The 23,201-nt window shown below is 34.2% G+C and overlaps 1 protein-coding gene across 2 annotated transcripts in view; it reads left to right on the top strand.

The window, feature by feature from the left end:
• The first annotated feature begins 5,373 nt into the window (after window positions 1-5,373).
• Window positions 5,374-23,201, top strand: part of LOC122407783 (estradiol 17-beta-dehydrogenase 11-like) — a 105,445-nt gene continuing 87,617 nt past the window's right edge. For both annotated transcript variants that reach the window (XM_043414205.1, XM_043414204.1), the window contains exons 1-2: window positions 5,374-5,650; window positions 6,172-6,416. In XM_043414205.1, the coding sequence (XP_043270140.1) occupies window positions 6,179-6,416 (238 nt within the window). In that variant the 5' untranslated portion in view covers window positions 5,374-5,650; window positions 6,172-6,178. The remainder of the gene's footprint in view (window positions 5,651-6,171; window positions 6,417-23,201) is intronic.

Below are 23,201 nucleotides of genomic sequence, written 5' to 3'. Positions count from 1 at the left end.
AAGATAATTCAGCATATTCATTCCTACGATATAATACCTTAAAATTGCCAATTCTGTTCGATTTGTTTTGAATTTTATTTATTTTCTGTCAAAAATCGCTTAAGTCTAGGGATAGATCTGTGCCGATAATTTTTTACATCAAATTTTACGAAAAATAAGTCTTTTTTCGTCGAAACCACAGTGATAAACCGAAAATCATATCTCGGCCTCCAACGCGCATTCCTCCGTGCTCTCGGATCCCCAACGAGCATAACATATTAGAGTACAAGGGAAAAAATCGCTCAAGTCCAAGTACAGACTTGTGACGAAATATTTTCAGTACAATTTTGACGAAAAATAGGGTATTTTCTCGGAATCCGACGTTAAGGAAGTTGAGGCTGTACAGTCATTCTTTTTACCCAAAAGTTATGATCTGTACCTTTCAAAAGTTAGGCCAGTTTACAGTTCGGCAATATTACTTTAAAGAAAAGTTGGGGGAAAAAAGACGAAAAACTGGTGAAAGCTCAGTCGAAAACACGAACGGTGACGATCCTAGCCTCCAAAAACTGCACGGGAAACAGATTATTATTAATATAATCTCAGAAAATCTCCTAATAAATCTGAAAAAATTGACATTATTCAGCAAGTCTTGCTTATGTTGCCCAAAATATTTTATATTTTTAGTATCATTTTTAACGGAGATATTACTGAATGTTTCTTAACTTCCATAAGATTACATTTTATTTGGCCCAAATTGTTATTGATTTTTCTCAGCAACGACGCTTCTAACATGTCTGAAAATTTAATTAATTTTTTTTTACACTTCCCTTTATAAGATTCAATCGGGTTGAAAGCAACGACATCATTTTCATTCTAATGCCTCAACTTCCTTAAGAGCCGAAAATCATATTCCTACCACCAACATGAATTTCCCCATGTACTTGGGTTTCTAATGGACATAAAGTGACGTAAAAAGAACGCGCCTGGAACTCTACCCCTGCGGTGGTGCGGGAAATAGTTCACAGTATCATATCATTATCGTGAGTGTTTAAAATCTTTGAAAATGCTCAAACAAAATAATAATCTTAAAAAACATACTAACAAAATAACACATGAAAATTGGAACTTAAATTCTATAGCCGTCACAGGGACATTGATGGTCCCTTGTTTCTGGATGACATAGAAAAAATATTCAAATCCAGGAAAACAATTCTATGGAAACAAAAAACGAAAAATTGAAAAGTTCAAAAAATTCAACAAAAATTAAAAACAATCGAAAAAAATTCTATAAAGAAAAACTAAAAAATTTTCAAACAAAATCATAAATATTAAATAAATTGAAAAATGTACTATCCAAGTTACATGCAATATAAAAATGTATAATATCAATTGAAGGCCAAGTTTTTATTGATCATTTGGAATATTTACCCAACAAATCGGAAACTTTGATTGAAAAAATGACGTTTTATGCATAGGAGTCACTAATAATTCATAATAATTATTTTCGAGGAAGAACAAGCTGATGAAGCAAAAGTTATAAAGAAAGTTACGTGCAGTACTAAAATTGATTATATCCATTCGAGGCCAAGTATTTATCAGTAATTCGAAATATAATCTCCAGCAACAAATAAGTGTTGAGAATCCTCATCGGGCTCAGAACGTTTCATTGAAATTACTAAAAAATTAATAGAAATAAAAAATTGCAGAATCTTCCTTTTGAATAATAAGAACGATGGCAACCTTTTTTTTTAACCAGAACATATGAAAATCGATAAAAACTCACATGAAAGACATTCGTTACTTCAAGAAGGTACAGACTTTGAAAAATCGATTCCCTTCCGATTTTGAGGATCCCCTGGTATTATTCACAACATTCAACTTCGATTGGATCGGTACAATTTATGTTCAAATACGTCGTAAACGTACTTGTCCAGCCCATAATTTTTGACTCGAATTGCTCATTCCAAAAAAAAATCAAAAACGAAGTTAATCCATATGTTAATATTAAGGAGCAGTAATTGCCGAAAAAATAATTTTCCTTCGAATTACAGGAATCGCTCTTGTTGAAATGAAACTAAAATCAAAGACGAAATTGATCAATCTATTTATATTATATGGACTTATCATTCACAACAGAATCATTTTTCTCCAGGAATTCCAGGAATCGCGCGTGTCATACTTGACTCGTGATATTTATCAAAATGTGTGCGTGACTATCGAAAAAAGAAACATTACAATGCTGAGTAGATTCAAAAATTTCTTGTAATGAGACTTATTATTTATCATTTTCATTGGTTCCTACCGAATGGTATGTGTTCACTGAAGGGAATGTGAAGTGGAAATTGCTATTATTGCAATACGAACTTGAGAACAGTCAAGTTCAAATTACTTGGAGATGTTCTTTTTATTTCTATAAATTTTATTATATTTGTGATCATAGAAGAGCCCTGATTTTTTTTTGGAATGAGCAATTCGAATAAAAAGTGATGGGCTGGACAAGTACGTTTAAGACGTATTTGAACATAATTTGTACCGATCCAATCGAAGTTGAATGTTGTGAATAACACCAGGCGATCCTGAAAGTTGGAGGGGAATCGATTTTTCAAAGTCTGTACCTTCTTGAAGTAACGAATGACTTTCATGTGAGTTTTTACCGATTTTCATATGTTCTGGTTAAAAAAAAGGTTGCCATCGTTGTTATTATTCAAAAGGAAGATTCTGCAATTTTTTATTTCTATTAATTTTTTAGTAATTTCAATGAAACGTTCTGAGCCCGATGAGGATTCTCAACACTTATTTGTTGCTGGAGATTATATTTAGAATTACTGATAAATACTTGGCCTCGAATGGATATAATTAATTTTAGTACTGCACGTAACTTTCTTTATAACTTTTGCTTCATCAGCTTGTTTTTCCTCGAAAATAATTATTATGAATGTTTAGTGACTCCTATGCATAAAACGTCATTTTTTCAATCAAAGTTTCCCATTTGTTGGGTAAATATTCCAAGTGATCAATAAAAACTTGGCCTTCAATTGATATCATACATTTTTATATTGCATGTAACTTGGATAGTACATTTTTCAATTTGTTTAATATTTATGATTTTGTTTGAAAATTTTTTAGTTTCTCTTTATAGAATTTTTTTCGATTGTTTTTCATTGTTGTTGAATTTTTTGAACTTTTCAATTTTTCGTTTTTTGTTTCCATAGAATTGTTTTCTTGGATTTGAATATTTTTTCTATGTCATCCAGAACAAGGGACCATCAATGTACTTGTCCCAACCTTTTTTTCCCTACGGTGTATGCATACAGAGGGTATTGAGAAAGTTATTCTAAAGTAATTTTTCTTAAATGCGTTGATTTGATAAAAAATGAAACGAAATCTGTTGCAATATACAAGGGATATAATTGTGCATCAAAATGAAAAACATTTTGCACATTAAATATGTTCAAGCTTCTAACATAACCCTTTAATTTATATTGCAATGACAGCGATTTTTACTTCTCATTTCTTCCAGCGAACGAATTCTATTCGGTATAAGAACTAGCCTATAGTATTATTCGGAACATTGAACTTATAATAAATCGCATTTCAATAAATTTTCAACCGGAACTGCGGTCTAATTTCGTTTTTTTTATGATTGATTTTTATTTGAATGAAAAATTTAAATAAAAAGTGATGGTCCGGAGAAGTACCTTTAGCACATATTTAAACATTATTCGTACCGATCCAAAATCGACATCGAATATTGTGAATAATACCCGGGGATCTTGAAAGTCAGAGAAGCATCGATTTTCTACGTCTCTATCAGCAGATACAGTAACGAATGAGTTTACCATGATGTAATTTTTTTCGATTTAAACGCTTCTTAGAACAATTTCATAATGTTAAAACTGAGATTTACTAATAAAACACTTGTCCTCGATGGATATGATAAATTTTAGTGCTGCACGTAACTGAAAATGGTAACTTTTTGATTCATAGAACTCTCTCAAGTTCCTGATGGTTCCCGAGTGAATAAAAATTCTGATTCTGATTCTGATTCTGATACTTGGTCTCGAATTGATATAATAAATTTTAATGCTGCACTTAACTTAGATGGAATTTTTCGTCAATTGATTTAGCTGTTAGAATAAGGTTAGAAGAATGGGGCATCGGTTTCCAAAATGTTTTCAAGCGCGATTTTTCGGTTTTTTTTTTTTACTTGTTATTTGATTTTTTTGACACTTTAAAAAATAATTACAGATTTGTAATTCTTTAAATAAATATGATGTTTTTTTTCATGATTTGTGAATTTTTTCGAATTTTTGTGTCGGTTATTTACAAATGGTTTCATAATTTTTTTTTATGAAATTTTTTTTTACATATTTAAATCTTCGTGTAAATAGTAATAGAATATACGTAGATGAAAGATTTGAGCCGTCTTAAACCCGTTTACTTGAAAAATTATCGTGGCGGCAGCGTTGTAAAAATACGAAAAATTTTGTAAAAATAAGAAAAGAGTACTAATTCAACCGGATTTTCGTTTGCAATGAAAAATTATTTTTTTTCTCAAAAGTGGACGATTGAAGGAAAAAAATGCCGCTTCATATTAGTTTTTATGCTTCATATAGTTCGCATTAAAAAATCGTGAAAATAGCTAAAAAATTCAATTTATTGGAATTAACAATATTTCTACAGCCATAAAAATTTTTTGAATTGACTTCAAATTTGGGAGATCGTCTTTTTTTATAACCTAGTACTTGCTGGGAAAAAGTCGACCTGAAAATCGCTGACGCGAACGCGCAGGCTGCGGTCATAAAGCCCCTATATATTTTTTTTACTCCAGATTCAAAAAAACATCGACCACGCTAATTTATTTTATTTTAAAAATTACGGATAATAAACCCTAGATAGGATCACTTATTCATATGTGCCACCTATGTTCTTTAATTGGATGATAGACGAGTTAAAAGTTCAATTTTATTATATTGTGAAACTCGTTGATATTTTAATGGGCTCAATCTTGATCCTGTCAAATGAATTCAGTACGGAGAAAGGTATAGAAAAATGCATTGTATAGCATACGATCTCACTAGTAAAGAAAAGATTCGCATAAGAGTCATCGTTCCATCGTTTGGTGAATGGAGAATCCACGAGAACTTTCTAGACGAAACTATTGAATTTCTCTTATCCCCATAGCACGCGATAGTAACGGGGCAAACGAAAGGAAAGATTGTGGACGTTCACAACGGAGAGAGAAATGTATAGAGAGGGGCAAACGTTATTTTTTCTTTTCCATTCAAAGTGCCACTAAAGTACAAAGTACTGAAAGTTTTAGCTATCTTATTTCCTCGGGGAATTAAGTTTCTCCGTAGTGCTGAAAAGTTTTCTGTAGTGACTTTTCTGTAGTGTGGTATTTGTCGTTGACGGTTACGAAGAGCGATTTAACTTCGAATCATCGTCGCGAACGCCAAGTAACGGAGTCAACGTTGAACCATCGTAGCATCCAGTCCGATTATTCTAAACGAATCTTAATTTGAATTTATATTATCATAGGGTTTTTCGTTGACGCTATTCGTACCGTTCCGCCATTGTCATCAATGTCATTAAGTCCTGACGTAAAGTAATTACATGCAATTTTACGTTTTCATCATTTTCGATTGCGAGTGTCTTTAATTATTTGCAGGTATTTATATTTTACTTCAATTTCATTCTTATTGAGTAATTCGCTAATTTATGGTATTTTTTATAGCTGTGCGTTAAACTTTCATTTCATTAATGTTTTAAATATTCTTGAACCAATTGCAGAATTGTCGTTCTCCGTAAACCTCAAAGACTAAGCAAGAAATATCATCATAATTATCACCGATTTTCTGATTCTAATAAAGAAATAAGATCTGAAATAACAAAAACAGTTAGCTAGTCATTTTCGTTCCGATCTTTCAGAGCTAACTACTAAAATTCGTGAATTTAAACAAGTAACTTATTCTATTATGCTCAAAAGTATCAAAAGTAAGTTTTTATTTTGTTTCCATATCTCATGAGAATAAATGGGATTATATCACTTGTGCAGATTAAACCACTCAATTTCAAGGTTTTTCACACGAAACAGCGAAATCGTACTATTATTCATAATTTCAAAGGAATCAAAAAAACTGATGATTTAACATTAATTTTTTGTCATTTTTGTTTATGGGAATATTGCAGGCCCAAAATGGACTGGAGAGAAGGAATAAATGTATTGTACGACGTGTTGACTTTTCTATGGCTGTCGGTGATATACATGACGGAATCAATAGTTTTAAGTCTAATACCGCTAAATTTACGGGGAAAAAATATAAAAGGTGAAGTCATTTTGGTAACTGGAGGCGCTGCCGGTATAGGAAGATTAATCGCCATCAAAATGTCTATGCTCGATGCTCACGTCATTGTTTGGGATATCAATGAATCTGGTATGTGTTTCTCCTATTCTATCTGTAAAAAAATTGTGAAAAAAACTATGAACCTTACTGAAGATGATGTAACTATGCAGAAGTGGGCCCCACCTATACGTTTTTTTATCAATTTTATCATGACAGCAATCAATATTATGGTAATGGGTGACCTTATTAATCAGAAAAAACATTACAATAACTTTTTTATTTGATATATGTATTTAAAATGTAGTAGGAAGGCACAGCTAAACCGAATGAAGAAAAAAATGTGTACTTATATGGCAATAATGATGAAAACTATGAAAGTCTCTTCTGAGGGGAAAGATGTTAGGTCAAGTACATTGATGATCTGTTATTGTCGCATTACACTATAAAACACGTAAAAAACAATCTGCTTTTCTTAAAAAATACATTTTGATACATGGAAATGTGAAGTCTTTATTCGTTCCATGGTTTTGTTTATTCGTTGTCATGTATCGTTGCCAAGCATCATCAGTTGCCGCAGAGCAAATGTTAGAAGTTAGAATTCAATTGGACGCGTAGGGCCAGCGTTGTTGCTGAATTTGTGAAAAAAATTATGAACCTTACTGAAAATGATTAAAATACAACAATTTTAAAAAATGTGCACTTCAAGCCCGAACAATATATTGAAAAAAATGAGTACTTAAGGGAAAAAATGTTGGGACAAATACATTGATGGTCCCTTGTTTACTGACCATATCACGAAAAATGTAAAAAAAAATTCCATAAAAAAAATTATGAAACCAACTGTAAATAATTTCAACAGAACAATTCGAAAAAAATATCACAAATCCTGAAAAAACATCACATTAAAAAAAATACAAATCTGTGATTCTTTTGTAAAGTGAAAAAAAATTTAATAAAATATGAGAAATAAAAAAACCGAAATATCGCGCTTGAAAACATTTTGAAAAACGATGCTCCATTCTTCTTATCTTATTCTAACAACTAAATCAATTCAAAAAAAAATCCCATCTAAGTTACTTACACCATTAAAATTTATGATATCAATTGGAGAACAAGTAGCTTATGAGTAATTCCGAATTTCAACATTATGAAATTGCTCGAAGAAGCTTTTAAATCCAAAAAAAATCACATGAAAGCTAAAGTCATTTGTTACTCTATGATGACAGAGACTTATAAGAAAATCGATTCTTCTCAGACTTTCAGGATCTTCTGGTATTATTCACAAAATTCGAAGTCAATTGGATCGATACAAATTATATTTAAATATGTGTTAAAAGTACTTGTCCGGTCCATCACTATTTGTTTTGCAAAATCAAGAAAATTAATTGATTATTAGTATGAAAGAACTTCAATATTTTCAAAATAGTCATAATAGTCAAAAATTATAGTCAACAATTTAAATCATGGACGTGTGTATTATTCACTACTGCTGTAGGATTGTGATGGTTGAATATTTTGTCACGGTTTGAAATCATTTTCATTGTGAGGTTTGAAAATTTTTATTTACATTTTTTGTGGTATAATGCGAAAAAGGACGATCATCGATGTATTAGTGCAAATTTTTTTCTCCGAGAAAGGATTTTTATGGTTTGATATTGAATCTTTTTTCTGTCATAGTTCTAAATGATACAAAAAGTCTTTCAATAAGAAGTTCATCGTGAAATTTTTTTGCCTTATTTATAAATATTGCTTTTAATTTTTTTGATGAAATCATTTTGAATAAAAAAGATATGAAGGATTTTTTATGAAACAAATGTATTCGTTGATTTTCCCCAAAATTTGACAGAAAGAGAGAAAAAAACATATAATGCTCATCAAGTCCACCAGAATTGGCCATTTTTAGAAAAATATGTTGCATTCCGAAGCTAGGAATTTTTATTTCATTAAAAAATGTGCTTCCGATAATTTTTTGAAGCATTCTTTTCTATTTATCAAGAGACTCGGCAGAGTCTCGGGACAAGTACATTGACAGCCCTGTCGTCTGCTGGCCTGAGGCTCTCGCCGAGACCATACTTTCTCTGAATAAAACGATTCGCGGTGGTGGGGGTAAAATTCGCTTGTGATTTTCTTAAATGACGAAACTCATGAGTTATGTACGGCTTTGAAAATTGAACTTTTAGCTAATTAAGAAGTTCTCTGTCGAATGAGCCCAAAATCAGCATGATCAGTGTCGTAATTTCTGAGAAAATCTTTGCACGGGCTTAAGATTACCAACCATAAAAAAACTTTAAAAAAAATTTTCTTTAAAAATTCTCAAAAAAATTATTTTATAAAAAAAATACAGTATAATTCGAAAAAATTTTCACAAATCTTGAAAAAACATTATGTTTAAAAAAAACTATTCTGTATCTATTTTTTAAAGTATCAAAAAAATCAAATAACAAGTAAAAAATAAAAAACCGAAAAATCGCGCTTGAAATCATTTTGGAAACCGATGCCTCATTCTTCTTATTTGATTTGAACAGCTAAATCAATTTTTAAAAATTCCATCTAATTTACGTGCAGCATTAAAATTTATTATATCAATTCGAGGCCAAGTATTTTCTAATAAATTGAAAAAAGTTACCATTTGAGTTACGTGCAGCACTAAAATTTATGATATCAATCGAAGGGCAAGTAATTTATGAGTAACTCCAAATTTTGACATTATTAAATTGGTCTAAGAAGCTTTTAAATCCAAAAAAATCACATGCAAGCTAGTCATTTCTTACTCTATGGTGGTAGAGGCTTAAAAGAAAATCGATTCTTTTCGGACTTTCAGGAGCTGCTGATATTATTCACAATATTCGACGTCGATTGGATCGATACAAATTATGTTTAAATATGAGTTAAAAGTACTTGTCCGGCCCATCACTATTCATTCAAATAAAAATCAATCATAAACAAACGAAATTGTACGGCAGCATCCGATTAAAAATGCATTGAAATGCGATTCATTATTAGTTTAATGTTCTTAATAATAGTATAGTTTCGTTATGCCGAATGAAATTCGTTCGCTGGAAGAAGTGAGGAGTAAAAATTTAATGTGCAAAATGTTTTTTTATTTATCGATGCACAATAACATTCCTTGTATATTACAGGACAATTCGTTTCCATTCTTATTAAATTGGTGCAATCAAGGGAAAATTACTTGCAGATAACTCTCTAAATTCCCTCTGCATGAATATTTGTGCTCCATCAGTTCTAGAAAAGTCCTGATTTTTATTTGAATAAACAATTTTAATGGTAAGTAATGGGCCGGACAAGTACTTTTAACTCATATTTAAACATAATTTGTATCGATCCAATCGACGTCGAATATTGTGAATAATATCAGCAGCTCCTGAAAGTCTGAGAAGAATCGATTTTCTTATAAGTCTCTGCCACCATAGAGTAAGAAATGACTAGCTTGCATGTGATTCTTTTGGATTTGAAAGTTTCTTAGAACAATTCAATAATGTCAAAATTTGGAGTTACTAATACAATACTTGTCCACCGATTGATATCATAAATTTTAGTGCTGCACGTAATTCAAATGGTAACTTTTTTTAATTCATTAGAAAATACTTGGCCTCGAATTGATATAATAAATTTTAATGTTGCACGTAAATTAGATGGAATTTTTTTCAATTGATTTAGCTGTTCGAATCAAATAAGAAGAATGAGGCATCGGTTTCCAAAATGATTTCAAGGGCGATTTTTCGGTTTATTATTTTTTTCTTGTTATTTAATTCTTTTGACACTTTAAAAAATAGATGCAGATTAGTTTTTTTTTAATATAACATTTTTTCAAGATTTGTAAAATTTTTTTCGAATTGTTCTGTATTTTTTTTTATGAAATAATTTTTTTTACAATTAAAAAAAAATTTTGTTTAAAGTTTTTTTTATGGGTGGAATTATCAGCAAACGAGGGACCATCAATGTACTTGTCCCAACCTTTTTTTTCCCTAGGGTTATACTTAATCGCATCCAAAACTGAGCAACTGTAGACTTATCGTAATGAATGTTTTCACCAATAATTCCACATTTGCAGTTTGCAGAATAGGAATACTCAACATACACGTCATTTCATAAGTATTGTTGTCAATATTTGTGTTTGCCTACCGCATTCCGAAGATTCAACTTTTCATATTATCAGCAAAAAAAGCATCCAAAGACATTTTGGAACAAGTTTCAAAATTTATTACTCGACAGACCAGGTGGAAAAAGAATAACTCCACTTATATCACGACCAGAAACTGTTTTCAGAATCTGATGTACAAAATGTGCAATTGATGATCATATAGTTGGAAACCTCTTGAATCACGTTACCACAATCAGTATGAAGAAATAGTAGAAAATCATAGGACACATATTAGGCAACCAATTAATAATATGTATCGATCCGCTGCAAACCGATGGAGTCAAAATAAGGATCGGAAAGAGCAGAGCGAAACTCAATAGGAAGCGTGATATGGGAATATTCAAAAATAATGATGACACAAGAAATAAATTAGAAAACATTTATTCGATTGGAGTTTCTCACATTATATTCTAACAGTTCCGAGTGTTGTTGTTTTATTAATTCGCTGTGGCTATTCACACCCCTTTTTCGTACGTTTAATAAGCGTGCATCGTACGTATAAGCGTGCGCCGTACGTTTAAGAGTGTGTCGTACATATAAAGGCAGACGTCGACTATAGGCTCGCCGAGTTTGAGACGAATTGCGAAGCGCAAAAATTCGCTTCCCATATAACAACATTGAATCTATATATATATATATATATATATATTAGGGTGTGTCATTTCAGGGCAACATTTTTTTTTCAGGTGCTCACTCAGAAATCTTCAGTTTATACATAAAAAAAAAATTGTCGCGAAAGGAGAACGCTGTTAAAAAATATTTAGAGGTTCATCATCGGCCTTATAGTTTTCCCATTTAAATAACATTGAAAATGTGCTTCCTTTCACTGATATTGGTATTTCTTAGTCCGATTCCATATCGTGGGGTTGTGTGGGTGAGTTTTTGTAGGAAATTGAATTGGCTACAAAAAAAGTCCTTTGAAAAAAAACGTTCCAGTCAACTGTTTCCGAACTATTCCTATTCAAAGCGAATTTTAGATGAAAACATGTGTTTAAATCTACTGCTCGACTGATTTTTCAAAGATATCGTAAATGAAAAATTTATATGAAACCTTTCACGACTGACGTGAGCTCAAGATATATTTTACGGATAAATGTTCTAGGAAATTTTCCATAGCCATAGAATTTTCTTTTAATACCTTTTGTGATGTTAAGAATATTGAATATATAGTCTTGTAATTTTGTTTTAATCCAAATTTTTAATTTCAAATTCAGATAATTTGTTATCAGAACATTCTGAATATTCGGTAATTTGTTTTCATTTAACTTTTTGATTCAATTCCGATTAGATAGTGAATGTTTTTTCTCGTATTTTTTGCGGACATTGTTGAGAAAAAAAGCAGTGGTTGCTGCCATATCTGTCATGATTATCAAAACATGTAATCCCTATGGTGTGAATGACCATATGTTATTTAAAAGTAACTAACAATCATGGTAAAAATCCTCACAATGATCAGATAATGCAAGTAACTTTATAAGTAAGTTGTTTTGGATTTGAAAAATATGGTACACTGGATCATATTCATGTTTGGGTAAACCTTACTGAATTTTACCATCCATATTGAAATTAATATCTATAATTGAATAGGCATTATTATAATATTTCATGATAGGAACAATTTTTATAATTTTGAGGAGACTTGTGTTTCCAGGTATTGATGATTATTTGTTATCGATAAGATAACCATACCGCAAGGGATGTTTATACCGTTTTCCTGAGTAAAAGTGCGACAAAAAAAGTCGATCAACGGAAGGCTCGACCCCGGGACTTCCAGAGTTTGAGTTTGGAACGCAATCCAGTACGCTACCACATACTTTATAGCTGAAAAAAACAAAACTGCTATATAAACCGTGATGACGTCTTATATATGCGTTTGCTTGTATCCTAGTTATAGAACGTATGTTGGCGCAGTGCATAGCGCTCCAGGCTCGAACTCAAATAGTCCCGGGATCGAGTGTTACTTAGGTCAATCAATGTTCTTCGGTTTGTTGAAATTGAATCTTTTTGTTAAAATCCTTCCTCTCCGTGGTCTACCTTAAATCTTTGCCGAGCGTACCATGAGCATATAGTCGAGAGTACAATACCTGATCGTCAATGATTCTATATATTTTAGAAGGAAAAGTATTACTATTATTTGGTGACATTGTTTTTTTTACTTTGCATCCAGCCGAAAAAGGTGATTCAAGGTGAAAAAAACAATCCCGGAAGGAGAGCTCACTAAAAAATTTTTTCGAATGGCGCTTCGCGTTTGAAGATTTTCCATAAGAATAACCCAGGAAATTATTGAGACCTCCGATCATTGCATCATAACTCTTCAGGAAAAAATCGCACAAAAACGACAATGATATGTTTTTATAGAAAATCGATTCCCCTACAAAAAAAAGTCCTTATGAACATTCAGCTTAAAGCAAACATTCTTGTGCTATCACCCTTCGAAGTTGGATCGATAGGAAAAAAATTTTCATAAAACTGTCGAAATCAAATTTTTCGTTTCACAAACAAACTTCTAGGAACTTTTTCGTAGAAAATTATTTGCTCTTTTAGAAAATCGTTGATATTATTCAAATTTTATAATTTGAATAAATTTACTTATTTTTTATGATTTTCATCAAATTATTGTAAACATGTTTCGTGCTTGGTTTCCATAGGATAACAATGACTTTTTTTTTTTTTTTTTTTTTTTTTTACAAGGAGTTGCGGAAATCCTTTTTACGGATTCTTCGTAGTTGTCCAGACTACTTAGATATGTGGGACTCTCAAAAAAAAAGGCCTACCCACTAAAGCCGCCAACTCCTTTCTGTCCTCCCCCAGCCAGGAACTATGTTAGTATTACTTCTGACTGGGGGTTTTGTCTGTGTACGTTCGTTCGTTCTGTCCCACCGTTATCGTTACGTCGCGTCACTCCGTCTGCTCAGTTGTCCGTCAAGCAGCCGTCCGCGTTCTTGCGTCTCAGTACGTTTTCTGTGTAGGTGGCGACTAAGCGCCACCATTTCGGTCTCTGCAGCATCACCCCGACGATGTTCTCCGGGGTAATACTGCCAACTGTCATTTCCAGTTCCTGTCTCTGTCTCGTCCAGCGGTCGCACACGAAAAACGTGTGTTCTGCGTCGTCTCGTTCGTGTCCACAGTACTTACAGTCGGGTGTCCGTACTCTGTTCATCCTGTGCAGGTACCGTCGGAAGTAACCGTGTCCCGTCAAGAGCTGGGTTACGTAAAAATTTACGTCCCCGAACTTCCTCCCGAGCCACGGCCTCAGGTCCCGTATAAGTCGTTTCGTCCAGTTACCGGCGTCTTCGTTTATCCACCGTCCTTGCCAGTCGTCAATCGTCCTTTCGCGCTCGGCGATTGCCGCGTTCTTCCGTCCTATGTCCGCGCTGCTCCCGTAGATCCTCTTGCGCTCAAAGGCAAGTAGATCCACGGGTATCACGCCCGCCACCACCAGAACTGCTTGTGCAGAGACTGTCCGGTAGGAGCAGGCGATTCTCAGCGCGCCCTGTCTCTGTACCATCGTCATTGTCTTACAATACTTTTTTGTCTTCAGGGAGTCTGCCCAGATCTCCGCACCGTACAGGAGGATCGAGTGAGCTGTCGCCATTAACAGTCGTCGTTTCCCCGGTCTCGGTCCCGTCGTGTTTGCCATCAGGCGGCTCAAGGATGCTATCCTCTCTGCCGCCCTCCGGGCTGTCTTCTGTATGTGAGGCCAGAAGGTCATCTTCGTATCGAGGGTCACCCCTAGGTACTTGACTTCCCCCTTGGTCTCAGTCACGTGTGTCCCCACTGTCATGGGCTGTATCGTCTATATGCGTCTTCTCGTAAGAAACGTCAGTTCCGTCTTTTCCGTTGCCAGTTGGAGTCCGTGTTCCGTCATCCACCGTCCTACTCGTCTCATGGTCTGGTTCAACTTCAACTGTGCCAGTTCCGGAGATCGCTCTGTAATCACCGCCGCTACGTCATCAGCGTAAGCGACGAGGATCACTCCGAGCGGCATCTCCAGCCTAAGCAAGCTGTCGTATAAACCGTTCCAGAAGTCAGGTCCCAGTATCGACCCCTGGGCAACCCCAGCGGTGATCTGTCTCGTTACCTGTCCTTCGATCGTCTCGTACGTTATCCGTCTGTTGTTCAGGTAATCCTCCACAACCCGGACCAGATATGGTGGAATCCCGAAATTGCCGTTAAGCGCCTCCAAGATATCCACCCACCTAGCCGAGTTGAAAGCATTCCTGATGTCCAGTGTCGCCAGCAGCACGATAGGTCGAGCTGCATGGCAGTGTCTGCCCAGCTCCAGGAAAGAGTCGACCACCTTTTGGATTGCTCCAATAGTCGATCGACCCCTCCTGAAACCGAACTGCAGGTCGGAGAGACCCCCTCCGGCCTGCATCGCGTCCGTCAGTCTCGGTCTCAGTAGTTGTTCATAGAGTTTACCTGTCGTGTCCAGTAAACTCAGCGGTCGGTAGGCCGAAGGCGTATTAGGGCCGCCCTTACCTTTTGGGATAAGGACTAACCTCGCCTCCTTCCACCGGTCGCTGAACGTCCCCGTCGTCAAGCACGTGTTGTACAGGTCGAGAAGTATCTCCGGCCGCAGGCGAGCCACGCGCCGGAGGATCTCGGCCGGTACACCGTCTGGTCCCGGCGCCTTGCCAGCCTTCATCGCGTTGGTCGCTCTGGTGAGCTCCTCCGCGGTAAAGACCGGGGGCGCCGGCACGTCCGTTGCGTTCGTCGCGTTTGTCCTAGTCGGGTGCGTCGGAAACAATTCGTCAACAATCCGTCCTGCTGTTTCAGCATCTTTGAGTTCCGGCGGAATTCGGGCCCCTAGTTTGCCGGTCATAATCTTGTAACCGGAGGATAACAATGATTACCACTAAAAAACTCTTAAATATAAACTTTCCATCTCGTTTTCATTACAATTGGGTATGAAAAGAAATAATAAAAGAAATGACATTTATCAATAATCGGGTTTCAAAAGTTTTTACTTTTTGCCATGAATTTATTTTCACCCGGTATCAAACATAAAATTACAAATGAGGGTAATTAACCCTTTTGCTTACACGAGGTAAGATTAAATAATACCCATTGCTATTTTTAAGTGTGCCTTTATTGCAATTGGGGTATTGACGACACGATGATTTATAAGAAGAAGTTGTTCGATCTGTTCTCTCGAAACTTGCTTTAAATGAGCAATTCATTACTAAAGGATATAAAAAAAAACCATTTCAAACGCAATGAATAAAAAAATGAATCTGTTAAATCATGGTAATGCGTGAAAAACGTTTGGTTCAAAGGAACAAAACGTGGTCAAATAAATGCAAAAGTGACGAGTACATCGGATGACGAGTGAAAAAAATTCAAAACATAATAGTATGTAAAAAAAATTACGAAACCAATTGTAAATAATTTCAACAAAACAATTAAGAAAAGCTTTTACAAATCATGAAAAAATATTATATTAAAAAAAAATACAAATCTGTAATTATATTGTAAAGGGAAAAAAAAATTTAAATAGGACGTGAGAAATTTAATCTTACGGGACGCACCCGGAACTTTAGAAAGTTCAAGTGAATCAAAAAAGTTACCATCTGAGTTATGTGCAGCACTACAATTTATGGCATCAATCGGAGGATAAGTATATTATTAGTATATAATACATAATTTTTCACAATATGAAATTATTCTGAGAAACGTTCAAATCCAAAAAAAAATCGCATCGAAGGTAAAAGTCATTTGTTACTCTATGGTGGCAGAGACTTACTTAGAAGAAAATCGATTCTTCTAAGACTTTCAGGATCCCCTGGTATTCACAATATTCGACGTCGATTTCGTATCGGTACAAATTATGTTTAAATATGTGCTAAAAGTACTTGTCCGGCCCATCACTTTTCATTCATTTCATTCATTCATTCAATTTTGGACACACAATTTCAAGTACGCAGTTTTAACTAAAGAACAAAATCTGATATAGGGGGTTTTTGAGAGTGCTCTTTCAGAATCTTGCATTTATTTTGTAAAATTAAATCAAAATCTTCATTATTTATTCGTTTTTAATTGAAAAGTCAAGATTTTCTAACATTTTTTTTTTCAAAGCGATTTCCCTTACTGTTGCTGCTCTCAAATAACCATATTATCGCCAGCAAAGATGTTCTTAAGGTCTGACGAGTCCAGAACACTGGTTATAAACACTTTTTTCAAACTCAGTTTTTGCATAATGGCGGCTTTTGCAAAACAGCATGATGAAAATCTGTATGATTTTTTTTCTCGAAAGTCTTGACATAACAAAGAAATGTTCCAGAACAAAAAGTATTGAGAATCTTCTAAAGAATACGTGTGATTTTTTTCAAAAATTTTCTAGCTATTTTACCACCCTAATACACACATATACACACACGCGGACATATTTTATTTCGAACTTAAATTTTACTTTGTTGGAATTGAAGTGAAAACTCTCCGTGATTATCAATTTAGTCCTTTTGATGAAAAAATTTCCACCAATGCAAAAAAATACTGATTGCCTCAGTTTCGATTTGCCAATAGAAATTTTGTAATCAAGCACTTTCGAATAGTCTGTTATACGTTTACAGACAATGCGATTATACTGCCTTTCTATATTTTTGTAGTCCCTGGCTCTTTTTCGTCATTCCTGTTTTGGGTTATTTTATTACAAGACGATGCCGCGTCTTTAGATATTCTGCAATAACAAACATCGACAAGTCTGATGATACAATCAGAGAGAGAGCTGATGAGAAAGAGCGAAGGCATGGATTTTTATTTCTAATGTTTCAGAATCCGGACTACATCTCAAGATATATATAGAAAAAATCTAACCTTTCTAAATATTTTTACCATCAATCCGAACGTTGTTGACAATTTTCGGTTTTTTTTTCCGTTACACAACACTCTTGGATTCCTCGGTCTTTATCTCTTTCTTCTTCACTTTTTTCTCACCACTTTCACTAAAACATTGTACTGCTTTTATTTATTTTCTACAGAACCGGAAAAAATTGGAACAGTTTCGGTGAATTGTAACATTCGCGATCTTTATAACCTCATTTAGTTAGCATTGAAATAACACACCATACGTCATATCATAACGGAAATATATAGGTATATACTTGTACTACCGACCGGGATATCGGTGAACTGTCAAATCGCGATCTTTATAACCTCATCATCTATCAGCATAAACAACACACCATACGTCATACGACACGAAAATATATAGGTATATATTGGTATTATGGCACCAGATTTGTCACTAGATATAAAACAAATAAACATCAAAAATGTGTGCGAAAATCCGACCCATTTTTTGATGCAATTAAAAAATAAATAATTAATATCTCTTCAACGCGTCAACCTACAGAGTTCGATGAGGTCGCAATCGGAAGAAAAAAAATAATAAAAAATATGTCAACGTATAATATTCTCCGAAATGATATAGTTAATTAATTATTGAAGAAACAAATTTTGAAAATTTTCGAAAACAATTGGAAACGCTATCGCTCCGGTAAAGAGTCTCTGGCAGCAACTCGTCATATCTTATAAATGTACTTGTCTCAGAGTCGCTGCGGCGACTCTAGATGAATTTGCATTATTTTCAATAAATATTGTAACTGCTCTTCGTTTTTGGTCAATGAGCCGTTGTAGGCTTCTATCAAAGCGATGCCATTAGCTATGTCATTGACAAATTTGAAATTAAAAAAAAAATCTGAGCATCTTAAATAACTGGCATTTTCAGGCTATAAGTCCATATTTACCCTCAGAAAGTCATGGGGTAAATTAATTTGGTTGAAAAGGAATAAAGATTCTTGTATGACAAGATAGCTTATATCCTTTGAAAGCAACGTTTTGTAATCACTCTTTTCAATGATTACTCGCTCTGAAGAAATTTTAGATTTTGCTCGAGATTGCAACATTTTAGCCTTCACGCTCACCGGCACAGCGTTGTCGAAAAGAGCATTGTTCGAATAATAATAACGATTTTCTCAAAGAGCAAGTAATTTTCTACGAAAAAGTTCGTAGAAGTTTGTTTGTGAAACGAAAAATTTTATTTCGACAGTTTTATGAAAATTTTTTTTCTATCAATACAACTTCGAAGGGTGATAGCACGAGAATGGTTGTTCCAAGCTGAATGTTCATAACGACTTTTTTTATGGGGAAATCGATTTTCTATAAAAATATATCATTATTATTATGGTTATTCTTATGGAAAATCTTCAAACGCGAAGCGCCATTCGAAAAAATTTTTTAGTGAGCTCTCCTTCTGGGATTCTTTTTTTTCACCTTGAATCACCTTTTTCGGCTGGATGCAAAGTAAAAAAAAATATCGTTTTTATTCCGCACACCCTAATGTACATAATATATGTTTGGCAAGGTCATTGTTGCTGTTAACCCTCTCGGACCGTATGTTGCTTCTACGCAACACGCGCTTCCAGGCCCAATGAAACTGCATCGGTCAGTAAGGTCGGGGTTCTAACTGCCTATTTCAATCAAGCAAGGTTAGATTGCACCTTAGATACTCCTAAACCAAGAGATAAACTGCTTTAACTCATCGAAATATCAATATGAAGTCGGCGTTTCATGTTGAGTTGGCGTTGTGTGAAAAGGTGCTTTTGTTATCGCAAAAGAAAAGTGGATATACATTTTTTTTTCGTACCCCAAACGTTATTTCCTTTCAAAGGGAAGCTAATATGATGTATTTAAGGTATTCGGTGCTAGATTCATTCGTAAATTTTCCTGATTTTGCTCCCCAAGGACCTGGTGCTGCGCGCAGCGAACATTCAAAAATTCATATTTCCCAACAAAAAAACGGAAATGTCACAATGGATTCGGAAACTAGAAAGTATTTTGAGATAAAATTATGAAGGGAATCATTTTCGGTCAACGCGAAATAGGTCTCGGTCTGAGAGGGTTAATATATGCGCATGATGTAAACGACTTATAAAATTTAGTAAATACAATGATATTTTTTTGAATGAGCATAAAAGTATTTCTATCACCTCAGAGAAACATGCAAATATGGTACTATGAACCAAAAATGTTTCTCAGTGTGTGTTCGCGACCAATTTTTTGCTATTTACAAGTATTTTCGAATCACCTTCCAATTGTACAGCTGATGAAGAACAAAAACGAATTTCCATCAAGCATAAATAAAATTATAGATTGTGTTAAATTTGCTGGCCCCGCAGCGCGTTATACGCTCGCGTCGCTTCGTGCGCTCGCTGTGCGTGGTACGCTGCTTTACGAGTAAATTAAATTTCGTGCGGCGTACTGCAGGATAGCGCTGTTGTGCGGCATTGCAAGATACAGAAAATTTCTTGAAGATTTTTATAAAATTTAGTACTCGAAGGCTTTGGTTTTGCTCATTAGAAACCGAACCAGCCAAATCGACCAAATGGAATTTCGATGTCGTTGCGTTATTTGGATCGTCGTTTTTTGGCTGCAAAACAACAATCGTAAAAATGGCATGACTCCAATGACAAGTACTTTTAGCACATATTTAAACATTATTTCGGACCAACACGAAATCGACGTCGAATATTGTAAATACCAGGGGATCCTGAAAGTCTGAGAAGAATCGATTTTATTCTATGTCTCCGTCACCATAGAGTTACAAATGACTTTTACCTTTGATGCGATATTTTTTTGGATTTGAACGCTTCTCAGAACAGTTTTTCAATACTGTAATAAGTTGTGTATTATATATTAATAAAATACTTATTCTCCGATTGATGTCATAAATTTTAGTGCTGCACATAATTCAGGTGGTAACTTTTTCCATTCACTAGAAATTGCTCAAGTTTCGGATGCTTCCCGTAGGAATGAATTTCTCACGTTCTATTTGAATTTTTTTCCCCTTTACAATATAATTACGGATTTGTATTTTTTTTCAATATAATGTTTTTTCATGATTTATGAAAGCTTTTTATAATTGTTTTGTTGAAATTATTTACAGTTGGTTTCGTAATTTTTTTTACATACCATTATGTTTTGAATTTTTTTCATTCGTCATCCGATGTACTCGTCACTTTTGCATTTATTTGACAACGTTTTGTTCCTTTGAACCAAACATTTTTCATACATTACCAAGATTTAACAGATTCATTTTTTTTATTCACTACGTTTGAAATGGTTTTTTTGAAAGCTTTAGTATAGATATAGAGAATAAATCAAACCACTTCTTACGAAGTATCGTGCATTTGTTTTTTGGACTACATGAGTGTCACATAGGGTTTCACTGAGAGTACTGTCCAGGTGACATAAAACATAAATGTACTTGTTTCCAATTTTTTATCGTATCCATGATCACAATCTTTATTATGAGATTTCTTATGTGTGTGCGTATAGACTAGCTGCAATCACGATGGAATCATGAAAAAGTTGACGTGCTGACGTGCTCTATCCATGGCGTTCCGAAAAAATAAAATTGCGGCAAGATTGCATCAACATGGCATTAAGCGAACGCCACGTGAGAGCGCCAATCTAGCGCAATGATGCTTCAATTGCGATGGGGCGAGCACGGACGTCGAGCTTCGTTTATCGGCCGCAGCGCCGCGCAGAGTAGAAGCATTTCTCGGTCGCGCATCATACCCCTGGAGGCTATATAGTGGCGACGCTGCTTCGCTCACGGGATTAATAATTTTTCATTTTCCGAATATTCAGAGCGTTGGAGGATTTTTTATTACTTGTGTTATCATCCAATTTACATATAAATTACACATTGTTATAATTAAATTTGTTCGGTTGCCAATACGTTAAAATTTTTTCAATCAAGCCACCGGCTGATCAGTATTTTATAAAAATACTGTTCGTATTTTGTTGGACGCAAACTTTCTCTTGTAAATTTTAATTCATTTTCGCTTTAGGCATTTATGGCACCATAACTTCATGTGCTCATCTCTTATCATGCACAGGAAATACTATTTTTTTTAGTAGGAAAAAATGTTCTGTGGCCGTTCCTTATTTGTTTTTGCAGAAATAGTTTTTAACACCATTGTATTTATAATTCACGTTCACGATCAATTGGGCAAAATAGCTCCATTTTAAAAGAAAATTTGTCAAGTAATACAACTTACCAATTGACGAGTGATTTTTTTCCATTTTTTCTTATTTATTGTTCTTAAGGAGTTTCGGTACAAAAGTCGAAATATTAAGAAATTGATCAAATTTGGTGATAATGTTCTTCAACATCAAGTGCGAAAACACAAATTATTAGAAAATTTTCTTCTACTTAGTTATCGAGTAACTAAATTATGCATTAAAGCAGATTTCTTATGCTCGGAATGTATACCTATATATATATATGGAAACGCTATGCTTATACATGTGAAATTTAGTAATCAATGACTCGATAACTGTACAAAAGAAAAATCTTAAAAATTTGTATTGTGAAATTAGGCACTAAAGAATATGTTCACCAAATTTTATAAAACTTTGAACTTTTTGAAATTTCTTATGTTTTTAGCATGGTTTAGCATGGCAACATTGTATCACCTGTACCAAATATCCTTAAGGGTTATCATATTTTGTTTGGTGAATAAAACAAAGAAATATAGTTCCCGCATTTATTCGGATATAACTAATCAGTCTAGAAGATTCTTCTTCCAGTTCCTTCAGTCTTCTTTCAGGCTGTTGGCGTTGTTCGTACTGACGATTTTTTTCCTGCAATTTACAAAAATTTAAGAACATTGTAATCGATTAATTTTCTTCAAGTAACTCGAATATATTATTTTTACCATCAATTCGACGTATTAGGTTTCTAATTCCTGCTTTTTTCCTTCATTTTTTCTTTGTTCGACAGCAATCGTTTCAAATAATGATTCAATTACACTTTTTGCATCTCCCATCGACTGAATACGATCGAGACGAGTTGTGCTACGATTGTGTGAAATAATTCAAAATAAAGATTTCTATAATTCAAGATTCAAATTAATCAGTTCTTATTCAATTACGTGAGCAGCATAACAACAAATCAATATAATTTAAGATTCAGTAAATAACGAAATATGAAAAAACAAACTATTCAATTCTTACAATCTTTTTTTTTACCTTGGTCCGGTTCCATAATTCCTCATTGGAAATCACCGATTTGATGGTTATGCAAATTCAGAAACTCATGAAGTTGCGTTATTTGATTGAATGAGGTCGTAGGACTTTCAGACGACGTGCGTTTAAACGTTTCCAATTCTTTCGATAGGACAGCTTGATCTTGAATCATCTTTTCAAGAGAGGCTTCCGCATCGATAGTGCTTGTGAGGATCGCGCACTCGGGCTGAACCCAGTCACGCATACCTTATCTATTCGACGTCATCTCGCTTTTGCTCTGGATTTTGCGTTGCAGCTCCAGAACATCCTAAATTTTATTATTGACGGATGATGACGATGTATGTGTATGCAAAATAAAATTAGCAAGTTACATTTTAGTAACGTATGATTTCTCACCTTGAGTCTTTTGTTGGTAGCGATAGCTTCTTCCATCTTCCGTTTAAATTTGCTGGAGACTTCGAATTTTTTGCGCATTTCTCGGATGAGTTTAAGTTTTGGTTGTTTGAGTGATTCCAGTTCGATGGAAAGATTTTTTAATCTTTCATCATATTCTTTTTTCTTTTTAAAGTGACTGATTTGTTCATTACATTTAAGTGATAACTCGCCGATTAATTTATCAACCTCTAATATTCGCCTCTGTCCCAAAGTAATTTGTTTAGCACTGCCGTTGTTACATT

This window comes from Venturia canescens, chromosome 3 (assembly GCF_019457755.1).
Source record: "Venturia canescens isolate UGA chromosome 3, ASM1945775v1, whole genome shotgun sequence".
Taxonomy (NCBI): Eukaryota; Metazoa; Arthropoda; class Insecta; order Hymenoptera; family Ichneumonidae; genus Venturia; species Venturia canescens.
This window is presented reverse-complemented; position numbering and strand designations above follow the sequence as displayed.